Below are 17,190 nucleotides of genomic sequence, written 5' to 3'. Positions count from 1 at the left end.
GCGACGGGCGGCATAGATAAAAAAAATAGTTGCTGTCAATTTAATTTAAAACATTCCAGCCCACGCTACAAACATATTAACTCTGTGTCCAAGAATGAAATATTAAAATTGTTTTTCAAAACTATTACGCTAAAATCTAAGCTTAAGTTTTTTATTCATCATTAATGAAAGATATTTAAGTTTTTCTTTAAAATCAAGAAATAAGATAAGTTTTACAAATACTTTTGAACAGAAAAGGTGCTTTGAAACAAAATTTCTGAAATAGCTGCGTGTATAGAAATAATGTCGTCTCGTATCGTTGCTATGGTAATCCAGTTGATAACAAACCCATGGCCAATCCATGGCTGTTTTCAAAATTCCTGTGTGTTTACTGTCAAACTGTCAAGGTGTAATGCAACCGTAAATGTGGGCTATTTATTGATCAAACCTTTGTTGTTAATCGTCTGATAAATGTAAGAGTACACTGTGTGTTGCGGGCAAGCTCGAGCGAAATGTTCAAAAACACATTTCAGTCCGGTTTCCTTTCCATTCTTTACAGTATAGGGAGCAAACCTTTACAAATTTGGGACAAAAAGGTGCGAAATGGGCACATAAAGAGGATCACGGACAACGACATTCAGAGTCTAGTGCTAGAAATAGTTGGCACCAATGTTAGCACCACGTACATTACGTGTCCTGCTGATCCTAAAAAAACGCTTGGTATCAAGCTGCCTTTTCTGGTTATGATAATAAAGAACCTGAAGAAATACTTCACCTTCGAAGTCCAGGTGAGCATATGATTACTTTTCCGGCTTATTACCATTTGTATTTTTCTATCAAATCAAGAGAGTAAAACTTAACCTAATAAAAATATGTAATACTTACATGATTTATTTATAACCTCAAACACGTCTTTTTACAGGTTTTGGATGACAAGAATGTACGTCGAAGGTTCAGAGCAAGCAATTATCAGTCTACGACTCGGGTGAAGCCCTTCATTTGTACCATGCCAATGCGGCTTGATGAAGGTTGGAATCAAATCCAGTTCAATCTGGCAGATTTTACTCGAAGAGCCTATGGAACAAATTATGTAGAAACTCTCAGGGTACAAATACATGCAAACTGCAGAATTAGAAGAGTTTACTTCTCAGATAGGCTGTATTCAGAAGATGAACTTCCAGCTGAGTTTAAGTTATTCCTACCAATACAAAATAAGACCAAAACCGCTGTAGCAACATAAAATTTCATCAGTGTAAAACAAACTTGTAATGTCTTTAACTTAGTAAATGTATTTATAAGTCTATTTCTTATTTGTTTTATAATAATATATTTAATGTACAATCTACAACCCCACTGTTTTTATAATGTAATATTCTGTTGTATATCAATAATTAAACATTAATAAAAGCGCACAAAGTTGCATAATGTTTTTATATCATGATCATAGGGTTTAACACAATTAAATCATAGGGGAAAACACTCCAAAGAATTGAAAACATCATCATTGTATCAGTAGTTCTGGAGATTACAGATTTTATACAAACATCCTACTTTTGTTGAGCTCTAGAAGTGTACCTACATAAGTTTTACTGATAAGTAACAATAGGTACAGTTACTAATTCAAAAATCAATAAATAGCTAACGATCGTATGTTAGATAACATTCTGTTGCATAGAAGTAAATTTGGGTCACATCAAAAGTACCAATCAATAACTTTCAGCTTAGTTTCAAGGGACATGGACTATATAGTATAAGTATCTTGAGATAACGATTTAGGAACTCTGATCACGTTTTGAGGAAGGATGAGCTTAAATGTGAATGAATAAAATTAGTGGAAGTGGACAACCAAAGAAACTACGGATGGATGCGCGACTCCAAATAGAATCGGGATAAGAGCAGGAGGATGATGAACAAGCATCACGTTCCTCGTTCAGACGGGTATAGGAAGAGCGTCTTGTCAGCATACTATTACTTGCAGAGATATTAGTACAAAATTGTACTGTTTACATAGTTGTTCTTATCCTCTATAATTATATTCTTTGTAGTTTAGTCAACAGTAACTACATAGCAAAACAGCAATAGTCTTTTTCAAGCAGTGAAGCAAGTTATTTACAACCCGTCTTTCCTTTCAATGAAATAAATAAATGAATCTAGGAGGCTTTTTTGAAACATTTGTAAAATTAATGTACTGCAACTATTACTTTTAGTCGAACAATGTACATCACTAAATGATATTTTGTTATCGTTTTCTATGACAGCGTTATCAGTGAGCAGCACGTCACTATTTGAAAATGGCGTTGATTGGTGACATCGGTAGATTATTTTTACCAATAATTTTACTATTATTAAGTACAAAATGTAGTGCAAATGATATTCTAGGATGTGGCGGATTTGTAAAAAGTCATGTTCCATTGGATTTCTCTAAAATAGAAATAGGATTGTAAGTTAACCTAACATTTTAACTAATTAAATTTTCCACTAATTCTTTAGTGTTTGGCTTGAGAATCTTATTGGAACTATAATTTAATTAATGTAATATTTTACTCTCCGTGTTCATGTTAACATTTCATTCATAAATCGTTTGTTTACAGATATACCAAAGAAGGCAGTTTGAAGGAGAAGACTGAATGTGCCCCTACTAATGGCTATTACTTCCTACCTCTGTACGAGAAAGGGGAATATGTGTTGAAAGTCCACCCCCCAGCCGGGTGGAGCTTTGAGCCGTCTGAGGTGAACTTGTCAGTAGATGGAGTCACGGACCAGTGTTCCTCTGGTCAGGATGTTAACTTCGCGTTCAATGGGTTCGGCATAGCGGGGCGAGTGATCACCGCGGGACAGAAGCAAGGGCCCAGCGGTATTGCCATCCAACTGGTGGATGACAAAGGACAAGTTCGTAACACTGTCACTACAGTTGGTGGTGACTTTCATTTTACACCTGTCATCCCTGGAAAGTATACTGTGAAAGCTTCTCATCCTAAGTAAGTACATACATTAAAATATGCAAAAAATTTGATCTTATTGTATTTTATGAAGCCCCTCAATGAAGCCAAATAATATGTAAGTATTTGAAATAGTCTTGACCTACTTTTTACAAGTCTTAAACTAAGAAGCATGCAGTAACATTGACTTAATTTTTTATCTAAGTCCAAACTAATATTATAAATGCGAAAGTAACTCTGTCTGTCTGTCTGTCTGTCTGTCTTTTCTTCACGCCTAAACTACTGAACCGATTTGTGTGAAATTTGGTACAGACATAGTTTGAAACTTGAGAAAGGACATAGGATAGTTTTTATTACAAAAAAAATAAAAATAAAATTATTCCGGACATATAGCGCCATCTATTGGTCAAATCAAAAATCTGCTGGTAGTCACTATTCCACGCGAACGAAGTTGCGGGCAAAAGCTAGTATGGCTATAAACTAGAGTGCAATGTTTTCAGGTGGAAGTTAGACCCTGCTCAAGCTGTGGTACAAGTGAAGGAGGGCAACACTGCACTGCCCGTGGGTGTGATTGCAGTGAAGGGTTATGATGTGTCAGGATCAGTCACATCGTTCGGCAGTCCCATCGGAGGGGTCTATGTGCTGTTATATTCAAAGGAGGTATGTATTGCTAGCATAAAATCGTAATTACTTTGTCATGTAGTTCTGAGTATTGTGAAAATTAAATTGGAATCATCTTATGTTATTATTCTCAGGAAAGTCCTAAATTCCGAGTGGAAGGCTGCAATACGGCTCTCCTGCAAGGTGTACCAGATGCTCCTATCTGCCACTCCATCACCAATGCCAATGGCGAGTTCAACTTCGGCCTGGTACCGGCTGGGGAGTACAAACTTATGGCTCTGCCAACACCGCCTGGACAGGTGACCGTCAGCTACAATGTGAGGCCAGAAGCTGTGCCCTTCACTGTTAGACATGACAGTCTGTTCATTAAACATGCTTTTGAGGTGAGTCTGATAATTTATTTTCCTTGTTTAATCCAAGAGAATGTTGCCAACATTGATACGTTTACACTATAGTTGAGAACACAAGAACTTTGGCACCTTTTTGTACACCTTGTACACCTTGAGATATCTCATACTCTCTTATTTACTTAATAATAAGGTATGTTCTATTCTTTTATTTTCCACAGGTAACTGGGTTCACAGTAGTGGGAACAGTAGTAAAGTCAGTAGGAGGGCCAGGCTTGGCCGGTGCTCAGGTCTTGTTGGACGGCACACCCATTGGCAAGTCTGATGCAGCTGGTAAATTCACTCTGCCCAACCTGCAGCCTTCTACTTACACTATTGGATTCCAACATGGTAAGAAAATCCAGTAATCTTTTAACATATTTTTATTGTCCTGAAAATATTGTATTTAGTGTCAATATTAATCAATGATCAGGCTAGAAACAACATTTAGTATCAATAAGAATAATTGTTCTAAAGATACAAGAATAGACAAAAGTTATACTTGATTTGATCAGAGAAGTTTTGTAGGTCTAATATTTATTTTGCTAGGGAGTTTGTTCCATCACTTCTTTTTCACTGCAAACACGCATAGGAAGTGTTGGTTTTTGTCAATTTTACCTTTAAAAAGTGCTGATTTTCAGCCTGCTTTGAATAAATGACTTTATATCTTATCCTTTTCCTTTATCAGAGCAATGTGAACTGGACGACATCCAACTAGTAGTATCAGCAACGGGTCCGCGCAGCGCCCCGTCAGGCCGCGCGGCTCGCTGGCGCGTGTGCGGCGGCGTGAGCCCGGGCGCCGGCCGCCGCGTGCTGCTGCAGGCGGCGGCCGCGGCCACAGTGCAGGCGGCGGCCGCGGCCACAGTGCACGCGGCGGCCGCGGCCACAGTGCACGCGGGGGCTGACGGTGGCTGGTGCACGTACCTCGCGCCTGGCGTTTATAATGCTAAGGTTGATGTGTCGGAGCAAGAGCAGAGAGAGGGATTGCAGTAAGTAAAGAACTACTACATTATTTTATGATAGGATCACATGATGTCGCGCTTTTGTACATAATAATAATAGGCCCAAGAATTTAGGTGTTATTCTATAACAGTCGAGCATTTTTGGGGTCCCCCCCAAAAATGCTCCTCCTTTAATAATTTCTGTCTTTTTGTAATTTATGATGTGAAAAGTAGTATGAACGTTTTATCTCTAATATATTCACTTTAATCTTCTTGATTATTAATTGTTGGATCAGGGTTCAATTAATCATCATTGTCCATTCCACAGGTACTACCCCCTAACTCAAAAAGTATCAGTAGGCAACGCTCCCGTAGAAGGCATAACATTCTCCCAGCTGAAGAGTCGCGTGAGTGGTCGCGTGCAGTGCCTGCTGCCCGCCGCCTGCGCCGCCGTGCCCGTCACGCTGCGCCCGCTGTCGCCCGACGGCGGCTATGTCGGCCAGCCCATGACTACTGTGGCTAAAGGTATGGTAGAAAATGTAGAACGTAGGATAAATAATACTGGACTTGGTTTTTGGTTTCACTGAATGCAGGCAAATACATTATAATTTTAGCCCCCAAAAATTTCAATATTTATGCAAATACATAACTCATTTTAAAATCGCCTAGTTATATCGAACATACTGTATTAGATTCTTTACATGGAATTTAATTGTCTATCTGACCATAATCAAGCTGTTACTGGGAAACAGCATACCCCTTCATAATAATAGTTCCCTGGTTTTTGACTACCCGTGAACATTATAAAACTTTACGTACGAGACCTGAGGCTAACATATTAAAAACTTTTCTGTTACTTTTCAACTAACTCCTACATTACTTATGTAGGAGTATATGTATATGTGAAGAAATAACAACACATAGATCTGCAATATTCTCAACAATCTCTCTTCTTTCAGATGGCAAATACACATTTGAGGAAGTCCTCCCGGGCAGCGTGGAGATATCAGTGGAGAGCGATGCGCTGTGCTGGGCGGAGGCGCGGCACAACGTGGCGGTGACGCAGGACCACGCCACCGTGCCTACATTCGAGCACACCGGCTACGTGCTCAAAGTGCACTCCTCACATGAAGTTGATGTAAGTGACATATTATGAAAATAGTACTTTGTTTTGTCAGTGTAGTTTTATGTTATATCTAAAACTGTCGCAATTTTCATCCCGTTTTTATCCCATGTGAAGCCGGAGCGGATAGCTAACGAATGATATTCTATTGTTGGTTTAAAAACTTTTCTGCTACGCTTCGGTTTGATAAAATCTGACCTTTTTCGTACATGTTATCCGCAGATTGAGTACAGCAGCGCTTCGTCCAAGGGTGTGCTGAGTGTGCCGGCGGGTGGCAGCCAGCAGTGCGTGGCGGCGGCCGAGCGCTACTCGCTGACGCCGCGCGGCTGCCACCGCTTCACGCCGCAGCAGGCGGACGCCGACACCTCCACGCTCGTGCCTACTGTGAGTGGACACTATATTCAATCATGAACAAAGTGTTTAAAGTGTATAATACTTTACCAAGGACGGCTCTTAGCTGCGAGCCCAAAGCACCCGAACGTCTGGTTCTTAAGTAACGTCAAAAACTAGTATGGATATAAGAAGTGTGTTTTATTGAAAAGAACAGGCAAGAAACTCCATTGACAATCTTTACAAAAAAAGTCAATGGAAACAGTTTACAGTAAAAAATGCTGTGCTCAAAGCTACGCTATAATAGATTCATTCCGGTGTCATACACCTGTATACATGCGAGTTTCAAAAGTTAAAACAGCATTGGAACAAAAATATCCGGACACAAGCGACGGCAATTCTACAAACCTTCGAAAGCGTCCACATCCTGACTAATGCAACTGACCTTCCTATCAATCACATTTCAACATTGCGTTTAATTCCAGACTGTCTACTTCGTGGCCACAGCCCACGCAGTAGTCATCAAGGTGACGTCACCAGAGCCAGTTGAGGATCTGCTTCTCCACATCAGTACAGACGAGCATTCCTCGAAGGCTGTGGGGCCTCTGGTGCCTCTGAAGCAGCCTGGAGGGGGCTATGGTTTTGAACACACCTTGTATATGGCTGATGTAAGTATTAATTTGTTATATAAATGGATTATATTGCATTTCATTTTCTTGACGAATTCATTGGCATTATTCTTATCAGAATATATGTTATGATTATGGTAATCAAAAGTGTTGAATATTGCTTAATTTGAAAAAAATCTCATTTTATATTTAATTGGTCTTTTGTCGCTGTGAATTGTTAGTATGGTTGAATATTTTCGTGAATTTTGTATCTAATAATGCGTATTTTTTTTTATTACAAGTTTAAAACGAAAAGGAAATGTTTTTTGATAAAATTATATATTGAGAAAACGTAACCTGCCGCGGGTGGGAATCGTGACTGCTGCCAGAGGCTGATACAGAGATACATATTATTGAGCCTAACACCTAACACGTTCCTTGTCCCCAGGGCGAAGTGGCCGTAGTGTCGGCGTCGTCGTCGTCGCTGCTGATGTCGCCGGCGTCGCCGCAGCAGGTGGTGGGGCGGGCCCGCTGCCAGCCGCACGCACTAACTATCCGTGCTCGCGCCGCGCTGACGCTGCGCGGCCGCCTGCTGCCGCCCGTGCCGCAAGTCACGCTTACGCTCACCTCTGGTAATGTGTACTTGATAGTATATAGCGTAAGAGCTCTTGTTTACGACAATTGTTATAAAATGACCCATACACTATGTACCTATGTACCTACCGTATCCAAATATGGTAAATTTACCCTATATTTTTAGTATATGCCATGATTAAATACGATGTATTTATATTATATTTTCACGACAGTAAAACATGTGAACAAGAGGCCTGACGTCACGCTAACTTTAACGAAAGTAGTGTGTCCTCAAATCCAAAATCTGTCAGAGATGACGAATTAACTAAATGGAATTTTAAAAACAAAATTTCAATATCAATAAAAAACTACCTCTTTTTCACCAGCTTCAATACGGGATTCATCTGATAATTTCCCATTGAATACAAATTGTGTTATGATCAATTTATTAAATACTAATATTTTACATAAACCACTTCAATTTTTTTACATAAGTCCATAAACCATTTAATTCACACACAAGTCATCAAATCTAACAACATTTAATTCCTTAACAGATGACGTAAAACAAACTCAAGTGACAACAGAAGACGGCACGTACCGCTTCGGTCCGCTCGACGCGTCCAAACATTACAAGATCACCGCCGAGAAGGAGTCCTACGTGTTCACCGCTCCTGATCATAACGGAGATATTATCGCTCATAAACTCGCTGAGATTACTGTCGAACTGCTTGATGATGCTGACAGTACTCCATTACAGGTGACAAATTTTATAGAACAACAAATATTACCTTGCCATGTGTTTGAAACCATATATGGTTGATGGCTTCGCATTCTCGCGTCACCGTTATCAATTTATTGTGAAATCTGAGCGGATAATCTGCCAGTGTGAAAGTTGAATTTCGTTGATTATTAGGCTCCATACTTCGTATTGTATGGCATTAACAAACACTTTTAGTGCAGTCATTGAAGCGAAAAATACGGTCTAACCTCCGATTTTTTTTTACTGTGAACCGATTTGCATGAAATTTTGGAATTAGGTTCATCTTACCCTTAACTTCAAAAGTGAAAGTGATTTGAACTCCGCCACCCCCCCTGGGGGTGGTTGCCACCCCTTCTCGGGGGTGAATTTTTTTTTTTCAAAATAACCTCGGATATCGATAGAAGACACAATTTCAAGCAAAAGTTGTCTTTAAAGTTTTTTAAAAAATCCAATACTTTTCAAGTTATTGGCAATTGAAAATTCGAAATTTTTTCACGTTTTTCATCGGTTTTTTGCAAATATCTCCAAAAATATACGTTTTATCGAAAATTTTACAAGGAACAAAATTGTAGCAGGTAAAACAAAGAACAATTTGTTTTTTTATAAAGTGTCCTAAGTGCAATATTAAGCTAGATATTAAAGATCAAAGCCGTTTTTTATTTTGTCTGAAATTTAATCGTTGTGGTCAATGCCATGTAGCGGCGAGCAGATGCATTTTATACATTTTAATACAATTGGGTTTTGTAGTGCTTAAAATAAGCTTTAAGATGAGCACTATTAAAAGTCTTTTGCACGTAAAATAAGTGAGCTGTATAGCAAATAAGGGGAGCATCTAATGTTTTTTCTTTTAAATCAATGGGTTTCATAAGTGCCATTTCCACCAAAATTAAAATTAATCGTATTCCGCCTAGGATTAACTTTATTATGAAGTGTTTGATAGATAGTATCAGTTTGGCTGCTTCAGGACACATATTTTTCAAAAAAGTTACGATTAACGAAAAGAACAAAATTTCAAATGAAAAAAAAAACCACTTTATTTTCATAATATCTCAAAAATTACGACAGATACGTATAAAAGTGTATAGATAAAAAAATTAGGTATTTTTCTGACAAACAATTTGGTTTCTTTGTTTTTTCTGTCGAACAAAAATTGACGGAGATATGATTGTTTAAAGAGCGCGTGGCAGCGCAATCATAGCCTCTCTTAAACCCTTTAACCCTTCACCGTTTTAGAAAAAGGTTCTTTACTATATATTGCATTAATGGATATTGTAGCTCTCTTAATTACTTTTACAATGGTTTTTAATAAATTGTGATAGCATGAAAGTTGAAGGAGTTATGGTCCAAAAACTTATCAATTTTTTTTCTACTTAGTAACTGAAAATTTCGGAGTGTCAATATTTGGAGCAATGTGAAAGTAGGCAGTATAATAAAGACCCACAACTATTGTAATGTGTATATATGTAACCGGAAAATAATAAAACTCGTAAATTGATCAACTTACTAAAATAATAGATGGCATAAACTACGTCGATTAAATTTCAGACAAAATAAAAAAACGGCTTTGATCTTTAATATCTAGCTTAATATTGCACTTAGGACACTTTATAAAAAAACAAATTGTTCGTTGTTTTACCTGCTACAATTTTGTTCCTTATAAAATTTTCGATAAAACGTATATTTTTGGAGATATTTGCAAAAAACAGATGAAAAACGTGAAAAAATTGCGATTTTCAATTGCCAATAACTTGAAAAGTATTGGATTTTTTTAAAAACTTTAAAGACAACTTTAGCTTGAAATTGTGTCTTCTATCGATATCCGAGGTTATTTTGCAAAAAAAATTCACCCCCGAGAAGGGGTGGCAACCACCCCCAGGGGGGGTGGCGGAGTTCAAATCACTTTCACTTTTGAAGTTAAGGGTAATATGAACCTAATTCCAAAATTTCATGCAAATCGGTTCACAGTAAAAAAATTCGGAGCAATAATGCTTCAATGACTGCACTATTTAGCATTATTTCATTTAGGCAACAAGCACTTACGAATGTCAAAATATAAATATGTTTGATTCTGGTTGCCCATTCCAAAAGTTATATGCAGAAGAACATATTATTTGGAGTCGAAAAAAATCTTGAAAGAAATAATTATTGTCGTATTTAAACTTTGTTGTTCCAAATCCTAGGGCGCATTAGTATCAGTGAGCGGCGGGTCGTACCGCCGCAACGTGGCGTCGGGCGCTGCGGGCCGCCTGCGCTTCGCGTCGCTGGCGCCCGCGCAGTACTACGTCAAGCCCAACATGAAGGAGTACCGCTTCACGCCGCCGCACCACCTCGTCGACCTGCCCGAGGGACAGGCGCATCACATCACGCTCAGGTATAAACGCTACCAGTCTCCGTTACAGCTTTTGTATCGTCCCACTGCTGGGCACAAGCCTCCTCTCACACGGAGAAGAATTGGTTTCCTCAATATGTTTTCCTTTACCTTTTAATCAGCCATTGGTATCTAAGGTACTTAGAAAGTACATACAAAGGAAAGTTGCATTGGTACTTGCCTGACTTGGAATGAAACTCACACCGTCATACTCGAGAGATTGATTTTTTACCTACTAGGCCACTACCACTCAACAGTCTTCTCCACACCAGTATTTTATAAGATCGTGTTTGCGTGAGCTCGTAAATAAGTCAAAGCCGCGGTCTTAATGGGGTGGGTCTGTGAATGGATAACCATTTTGGCATAAAGAGTTGTTCCATGATTCGTAAGGCTAAACTGGTAGGTTTCGGCTGTCATTTGAACATCTTTGACAGCTTATATTTATATTTAACTGTGGCTGATGATGATATATGGATAATGTTTTTTCCTATTGTCCAGAGGTGTCCGCGTAGCATGGTCGTGTTCCGGAGCGCTGGTGTCGCTGGGAGCAGTGGGTATAGCGGGCGCTGCGGTGCTGGCCACGCCGCTGCCGCAGCAGCCCACGCACTGCGCCGCCGAGGAGGCCAGCACTGAGGCTAATGGCGCATTCAGGTAACCGACAGTGTGACGTCACTATAGTGTACCTTTCTGTGTGTTTAGCCCCCAACAATGCCACTAAGTAAAGTTCCACTGAGAGCAATGCTGTCTTTGGGTCTATCTTGATGAATACTGCCTTACGACTTGATTTGTTAAGTAACTGTAGTAATTTAACAAGGAACTTAATTTAACATCACTTAGCAATAAACTACCCCAAGGATTTCCTGTTATAACCAAATATTTTCAAAAAAATAAAAGTGAAATGAACTATATGAACTATAAATTAATTCTTCTTTTATTTCACAGAATTCGAGGACTGTTACCGAACTGCTTGTACAACATTCAGCTGAAGGAATCTACTTCCGCAGAGCTGGCTGGACTCAAGCTAGCTAAAGCTCCTCCTGTTTTAGAGGTACTATAAATTTATTTTATTCTAGTCCAATATATGATTGATTACCTAATAAATTCAATAGGACATAATAAAATATATATGTTATAGTTCGGCCATTCAGAGAATGCGTTCCTGACACGTCGCGATTGAACTGACGACGTAACTTTGCAATGGCGTTGCAGTTACGATAAAAATATTTTTGCTGGTTGTTTACCGTTTTAACAATTGAGGAGCATTAAAACAACATTATTATATCAATAATCAATGAATGTAGTTACGTCGTCAGTTCAATCGCGACGTGTCAGGAACGCATTCTCTGAATGGCCGAACTATAATATGTAATAACTTACTTCCTTCCCAGGTGAAAAACAACAAAGATATCGAGAATGTTCGTCTCATCGCCATTCAGCCGATACAGATCACGGACACGAACGTCCTAGTGTACACTCCTAACGTCGAACACTACAAGTCACTCCGCCTGTCCCTGGCGCTGGAGACCAGTTCCCAGTCCCCAGTGTACTCCGCCAAGTTAGACGCCGCTGGTCTGACCGCCCACCACAACCCCGGGCTGATGTATGTTCTGCCCCGATTACCGGCGGACAATAATACCTATATATTGCAATTGGAGTCCTCTTTGTCGAAGGCAACACATTCCTATAGTGATGAAGTACATTATTTCAACTCGGATGGACGATTCAAGCATTTTACGATTGAGTTTTTGCCTAAGGTGAGTTTTGGTGTTTACTGTTTTTTTAATTTTTGAGATAATTCCAATTGACAACATGTGTGGTTGAAGAGGAGTAAATTTTGTCTATTTTCTATAGCAAAAGTTTGTGTAATATGGAAACTTGAAATAATTATTTGTGTGCAGCTGTGTAATTTATTCATGTAAACAGATAGAATATAAAAAGGCATTTATTCAAAGTAGACTGAAAATCACCACGTTTTGAAGGTCAAATTTACAAAAGACGGTCCAAAACGTCCCTTCACCACTTCCTATGTGTTTTTGCTGGGAAGAAGAAGTGGTGGAACAAACTCCCCAGCAAAACTTCTTGTCTTGAGATTGCTTTTCAAGTATAGCTTCTTGAGGAAACTTAATGATAATCTTAAGAACATTTTCCCTCTTCTAGGTGAAATCCAGTGAGCAAGAAGTCCGTCAGACATCTTTGCTCGTCATCCCCTTGCTGGCTGCACTGGGCATGGCGTACGTCATGCGGGACCGCATCCTGCAAGCGATCACCACAGCACTGGCCACTAGGGCTGCCAGGTATGTCATACTTATAACTTGCTGTTTCTTATCTCATCTGCGTCCCAAGGAAACTATGTCCAACGTCCATAAAAAGTATGCGACAATAAGTTATTCTAATGTATAAAAGCAAAATAGGGGCTGTAAAGATTTTCTTTAAAGCCCATTGAGTAGTTCTTGCATGGAAAAGTATACAACGTCCACTCATTTATCCAAACTTTCGCATTTTTTATGTGTGATTTGTGTAACTCTCATTTTTTTATAAATGTATGTCTCTACCTGACCACGGTACTATAGAGTCCCGGATTTTTGGAAGGCGAACGTGGGGTCGAAGCCAACACGCTAAAGCCCTTTTGAGACAACTTTAATGGTGACACAAAACCGACGATGACGACCCAAGGACAATCCCCGGTTCTGTGCTAAACTATTGCTAACTATGGATGAAAACGACTTGGGCTATTGTGATGGGATGCTAATGGGCTAGGAATGGGGAAACTACGGGAACTATGGCTTCTCGGATTCGAGCAACTAATCCCATTTCATATTTCCATTATATTCTGTTCCTAAATAAACTTATGACTGTTTATTGTGTAGGCCTCGTCCGGGCCGCGCGGAGCGTCCGGACGCGTTGGACCGCGCCAGCATCGACCAGATCGTGTCCGCGCTCAACCCGCCCAGCAAGAAAGCCAAGAAAAAACAAATATAATGTACTAGCGACTCAGTGAACTAAGTGAGAAGCGAACATGTGAAGTTTATATGAAAAAGAGAGAAGTGAAAATGACTGTCATGAAATCCGAGGTATTCATTTTAATTTATATTGTCGTCTTAGTAGACGCAATTGTTGTATCAACTCCAAGCCGAATTTTAATACACAATGATTGTGTACTTATCTCAATCTCATTATCATTTCACGTCACAAAAGCAATTGCCTATTATAAAAAAAACGTGCAAAAGCAATAAGTCAACGTAAACATTGTTAAAAGAAGCAATAAGCAGTGTTAATTTAACTAAAATATATTTTTTAACCACAAATACTTTTGGTAAACTTTCAAGAAATAAGAATAGCCACATTATGTATTTACTTCATTGACATTCGAACAAATTCGTCAAGTACACAGGATGTGTGCTGTATTAGTTAACATTTAAAAAAATATATTATCAAGTGATAAACATTTATACTTCGTCATTTTATCGAAAAAAAAAAAATATAATAAAGCGAATTAAGAAACTTGGGCAATTTTGTCCTTAAATATTATTAAGATTGCTAAGATCATAAGAAACACTGAATTTTATACACATTTCAATCATTATTCTTTGGTCTTTTTGATATTTTGTTCAACTCATCCCTATAAATACCTGCAAAAAGACTGCAGTATAACAAAACCAAGTCATTTTCAATAAGGAGATCAAACAACGAAATACTGAGAGCAGAATCAAGAACAATCTCATTTATATCAGATAAAAATGTTGATCAGTATTTAAAATTAGAAAAATGATCAGTGCCTTTATTAGCAGGGGTGGCAGGGGCTCTCAGTAATATGAATTATTCATAATTAATTTATTAATTTTCGCTCATCTTTTAAAAACATTTCCTAATGAGTGATGTATTCCAATTGATATCATTAATTCATATAATTAAATAAGTTATCTTCGTTAAGCTACAAGTGAGTGAATTTATTTATATTTTGTTGTGCATTGTTTTAAACTTTCAAATGCATTTATGTGATGTACTGGGAAAATAAAATGGATTGTTTGTTTATAAGCGCATTTTTATTTTTGACTTTATCTTTCCAATTAAATATTATTCTTTTACTTTTTCTATGCATTAAAATAACATTTCATAAATATTTTTTTCACTGGCATACACATTGACCTTAGTATTATATAATTGCATTTATGATTGACGTTGTTTCAGGACACTTATTTCCTTTGATTTATATAAATTAATGTATAACATGAAACGTTACAACATTATAAAACAATTAAAGCTTCTACCAATAGCAGTAATTTTACAATAATTTCGTATAATTATTCGTAACATCCGTAGCGCGCTTCGCAGTCGGCAGCCGATCTCGCTTGGTGGTCCCATAGCCTGGCATTCTCTTTGCTGGAAGTACAAAAAATAACATTTATAAACGTGCTTAAATTAAGCAAAAACAAGTATCGGTTTCCCGGGCATCTGGGTTGAGGAGGTCAGACAGGCAGTCGCTTCTTGTAAAACATTGGTACTCACTGCTGCAGCCAGTTAGACTGAAGGCAAATGATGAGTTGAGCAAAAAACAGGATCGCTAACTTTAATCAGTCGTTTTTAGTGTCGTCCTTCAAAAGACCTGATTTTCAAAGTATCTTTGCTTACGTGGCCCGCTATACATTTGGAAGTATACTATATCTTTCTTGCTTTTATGCTTGCTTTAAGATGGAGGAAATAACTTACTTGACGAAGTACAGCTGGAAAGCAGCAAAAAAGCTGTGCTGTGATCTAGCGTGAAGTTTACATAGCGACAGTTTCTCACACTCTTCGGCTCTGTAATAGAAACATATTTTTCTAAAGCCCTCATTTTAACACGATTATATTAGCTACACTTGTAACTAAATATGATATTTCTATGTAAGAAAATCTTAGAACCTTACTTTGACCCACTTCCCCTTCTTTGATTAGGATTAAATTTTGCGCACGCTCTAAGTTCCGATGACAAATACATCAAACGTAAAAATCTATTTAATTAAAAATGTTTATGCATGCTAAAAGCGTGTTTTTTAGTTTCAAAAAACATTTTTAGGAAAAACATGTAGGCTTTAGTTGAAGGTACTGACTGTCGCTTGGTCCTCATTTTGCTGACTCCGCTGTCTCCCCCTCCTCCCAACGCGAACATTGGATTGATGAACCTCTTGCTCAGGTGATGATGAACCTCCTTAGAGCCATCTTCTGAAACAAAAATTCAATTGTTACCGTATCTGTTTTGTTTGTTACCTATTTAGTGGAGTAACAATGGATGTTACATGAAAGTAGCATATTCGCCCAGTTGTTAGAAGCGACGGTCGTTATCCTTTCAGAACCTTCCTTTTTGTTTTTGTTTTAGAAAACGTAACCTATAACCGTTGGGGTAAACGAGTTCTAGAGTGGAGACCACGACTCGGCAAACGTAGTGTAGGACGTCCTCAGGCACGGTGGAGTGATGACTTGCGCAAGGCGGCTGGCAGGAGCTGGATGCGAGCAGCCGAAAATCGATCTTCTCAGTGGCGTGCACTTGGAGAGGCCTATGTCCAGCAGTGGACTGCTATAGGCTGATGATGATGATGATGATGAACCGAGTAGGAATGAAGTGGAGCCTCCAAACAGTTAAAAAAACATAAGAACACTTACCATTTATTTCTAAATCCAAAGGCTGACACAAAACTGTACAAATTAAAGCTACAACAATCACTACTATAATTTTCTGCATTTTCAATATATTTTTAATTTTTCTGTTTCTCTGCCAAATTCAAAATCAAAATGATATCTTTTGGGAACTCCGGTCACATTTTATATGAAGCCTGAATGCTGACGAACGAACTGACGCGTATCGCGAGTTTAATGGGAATTATAAATAATACGGCATAATGTGGTGTTAACGAGAACAAACTACTTGACTAAATAGATCGTGAAGGGTTCTGCGCAACGCTAACCCGGAAGGGTATTTGGTTTACCTATATGAATGAGCGTCTTACACCGGAACTGAGTGTAGCCTGCTATCTTTGTGGCCCATTAGAAGTTTTTTTGATAACTTTTTATTTATTTTATATTATGTTAAGAATGGTGACGAAGTAACAGTCCCTACTAATCAAAATATAGATCTGATGCATATAACAATTACAAAAGAAAAAAGTAAGTAAAATTAGGAGCAATATTTTACTTACTTTTTTCTTTTCAAGACATCATCTAACTATGGAATAACTAAAAAAAATATACTTTTATTCTGTCCAGGTACTTGCATTGTATCTCAAGGTTTCTTGTGGTTTGATCTGCCGATTTTTTTGGAATTTTCACTTTTATTTCTATTTTTTGTTTTTCAGTGTTTTGATCTTAGATCGATAAATTCGTGTCTCATCACATTTGCCATAAAGTACGAACAAATAAGCCCCAAACAGAGGTAGCTGCTGTCAATTGTTAAGAAGTTTTTAAAGTTCTCGTTATACGATTGAGCTCATTGATGAGACAGCTGCTGTACCTTGAGGAGTTATCTCGATACTGACGTCCCCATCATCAGGTCAGTTCGAATCTATCCATTATTTTGATAGTTTTT

The 17,190-nt window shown here is 38.2% G+C and overlaps 3 protein-coding genes across 3 annotated transcripts; 2 read left to right on the top strand and 1 right to left on the bottom strand.

The window, feature by feature from the left end:
• Positions 1 to 303: 303 nt before the first annotated feature.
• Positions 304 to 1,282, top strand: LOC124631515 (cilia- and flagella-associated protein 20). Its single transcript, XM_047165951.1, has 2 exons — positions 304 to 767; positions 902 to 1,282. Exons 1-2 carry the CDS (start codon positions 492 to 494, stop codon positions 1,217 to 1,219), a joined length of 594 nt encoding a protein of 197 aa, XP_047021907.1. The 5' UTR covers positions 304 to 491; the 3' UTR covers positions 1,220 to 1,282.
• A 968-nt stretch (positions 1,283 to 2,250) lies between these two features.
• Positions 2,251 to 14,666, top strand: LOC124631466 (nodal modulator 1). The gene is made up of 18 exons (XM_047165872.1): positions 2,251 to 2,419; positions 2,571 to 2,957; positions 3,419 to 3,578; positions 3,674 to 3,922; positions 4,108 to 4,276; positions 4,614 to 4,914; positions 5,195 to 5,391; positions 5,826 to 6,004; positions 6,212 to 6,373; positions 6,805 to 6,987; positions 7,376 to 7,559; positions 8,061 to 8,263; positions 10,447 to 10,637; positions 11,133 to 11,285; positions 11,577 to 11,682; positions 12,023 to 12,388; positions 12,792 to 12,928; positions 13,502 to 14,666. The coding sequence occupies exons 1-18, from the start codon at positions 2,271 to 2,273 to the stop codon at positions 13,611 to 13,613; spliced, it is 3,588 nt and encodes a 1,195-aa protein (XP_047021828.1). The 5' UTR covers positions 2,251 to 2,270; the 3' UTR covers positions 13,614 to 14,666.
• On the bottom strand, positions 14,391 to 16,400 carry LOC124631534. The gene is made up of 4 exons (XM_047165982.1): positions 16,272 to 16,400; positions 15,722 to 15,833; positions 15,342 to 15,431; positions 14,391 to 15,014 (listed from the first exon to the last, which is right to left on the bottom strand). Exons 1-4 carry the CDS (start codon positions 16,348 to 16,350, stop codon positions 14,936 to 14,938), a joined length of 360 nt encoding a protein of 119 aa, XP_047021938.1. The 5' UTR covers positions 16,351 to 16,400; the 3' UTR covers positions 14,391 to 14,935.
• Between the last annotated feature and the right edge of the window lie 790 nt (positions 16,401 to 17,190).

This window comes from Helicoverpa zea, chromosome 1 (genome assembly GCF_022581195.2).
Source record: "Helicoverpa zea isolate HzStark_Cry1AcR chromosome 1, ilHelZeax1.1, whole genome shotgun sequence".
Taxonomy (NCBI): domain Eukaryota; kingdom Metazoa; phylum Arthropoda; class Insecta; order Lepidoptera; family Noctuidae; genus Helicoverpa; species Helicoverpa zea.
Note: the sequence above shows the minus strand (reverse complement) of the source record. Positions and strands in the feature narration are given on the sequence as shown.

What these genes read in the sequence shown, in the direction of transcription:
- LOC124631515 (XM_047165951.1), top strand. Translation starts at nt 492, where the DNA reads ATGTTCAAAAACACATTTCAGTCCGGTTTCCTTTCCATTCTTTACAGT. An exon ending in ACTTCACCTTCGAAGTCCAG is followed by an intron (nt 768 to 901) that starts GTGAGCATATGA and finishes GTCTTTTTACAG; the next exon opens with GTTTTGGATGACAAGAATGT.
- LOC124631466 (XM_047165872.1), top strand. Translation starts at nt 2,271, where the DNA reads ATGGCGTTGATTGGTGACATCGGTAGATTATTTTTACCAATAATTTTA. An exon ending in GAGGCTAATGGCGCATTCAG is followed by an intron (nt 11,286 to 11,576) that starts GTAACCGACAGT and finishes TTTATTTCACAG; the next exon opens with AATTCGAGGACTGTTACCGA. An exon ending in AAGCTCCTCCTGTTTTAGAG is followed by an intron (nt 11,683 to 12,022) that starts GTACTATAAATT and finishes CTTCCTTCCCAG; the next exon opens with GTGAAAAACAACAAAGATAT.
- LOC124631534 (XM_047165982.1), bottom strand. Translation starts at nt 16,350, where the DNA reads ATGCAGAAAATTATAGTAGTGATTGTTGTAGCTTTAATTTGTACAGTT. An exon ending in TTTGGATTTAGAAATAAATG is followed by an intron (nt 15,834 to 16,271) that starts GTAAGTGTTCTT and finishes TTTTTGTTTCAG; the next exon opens with AAGATGGCTCTAAGGAGGTT. An exon ending in AAAATGAGGACCAAGCGACA is followed by an intron (nt 15,432 to 15,721) that starts GTCAGTACCTTC and finishes TTTCTATTACAG; the next exon opens with AGCCGAAGAGTGTGAGAAAC.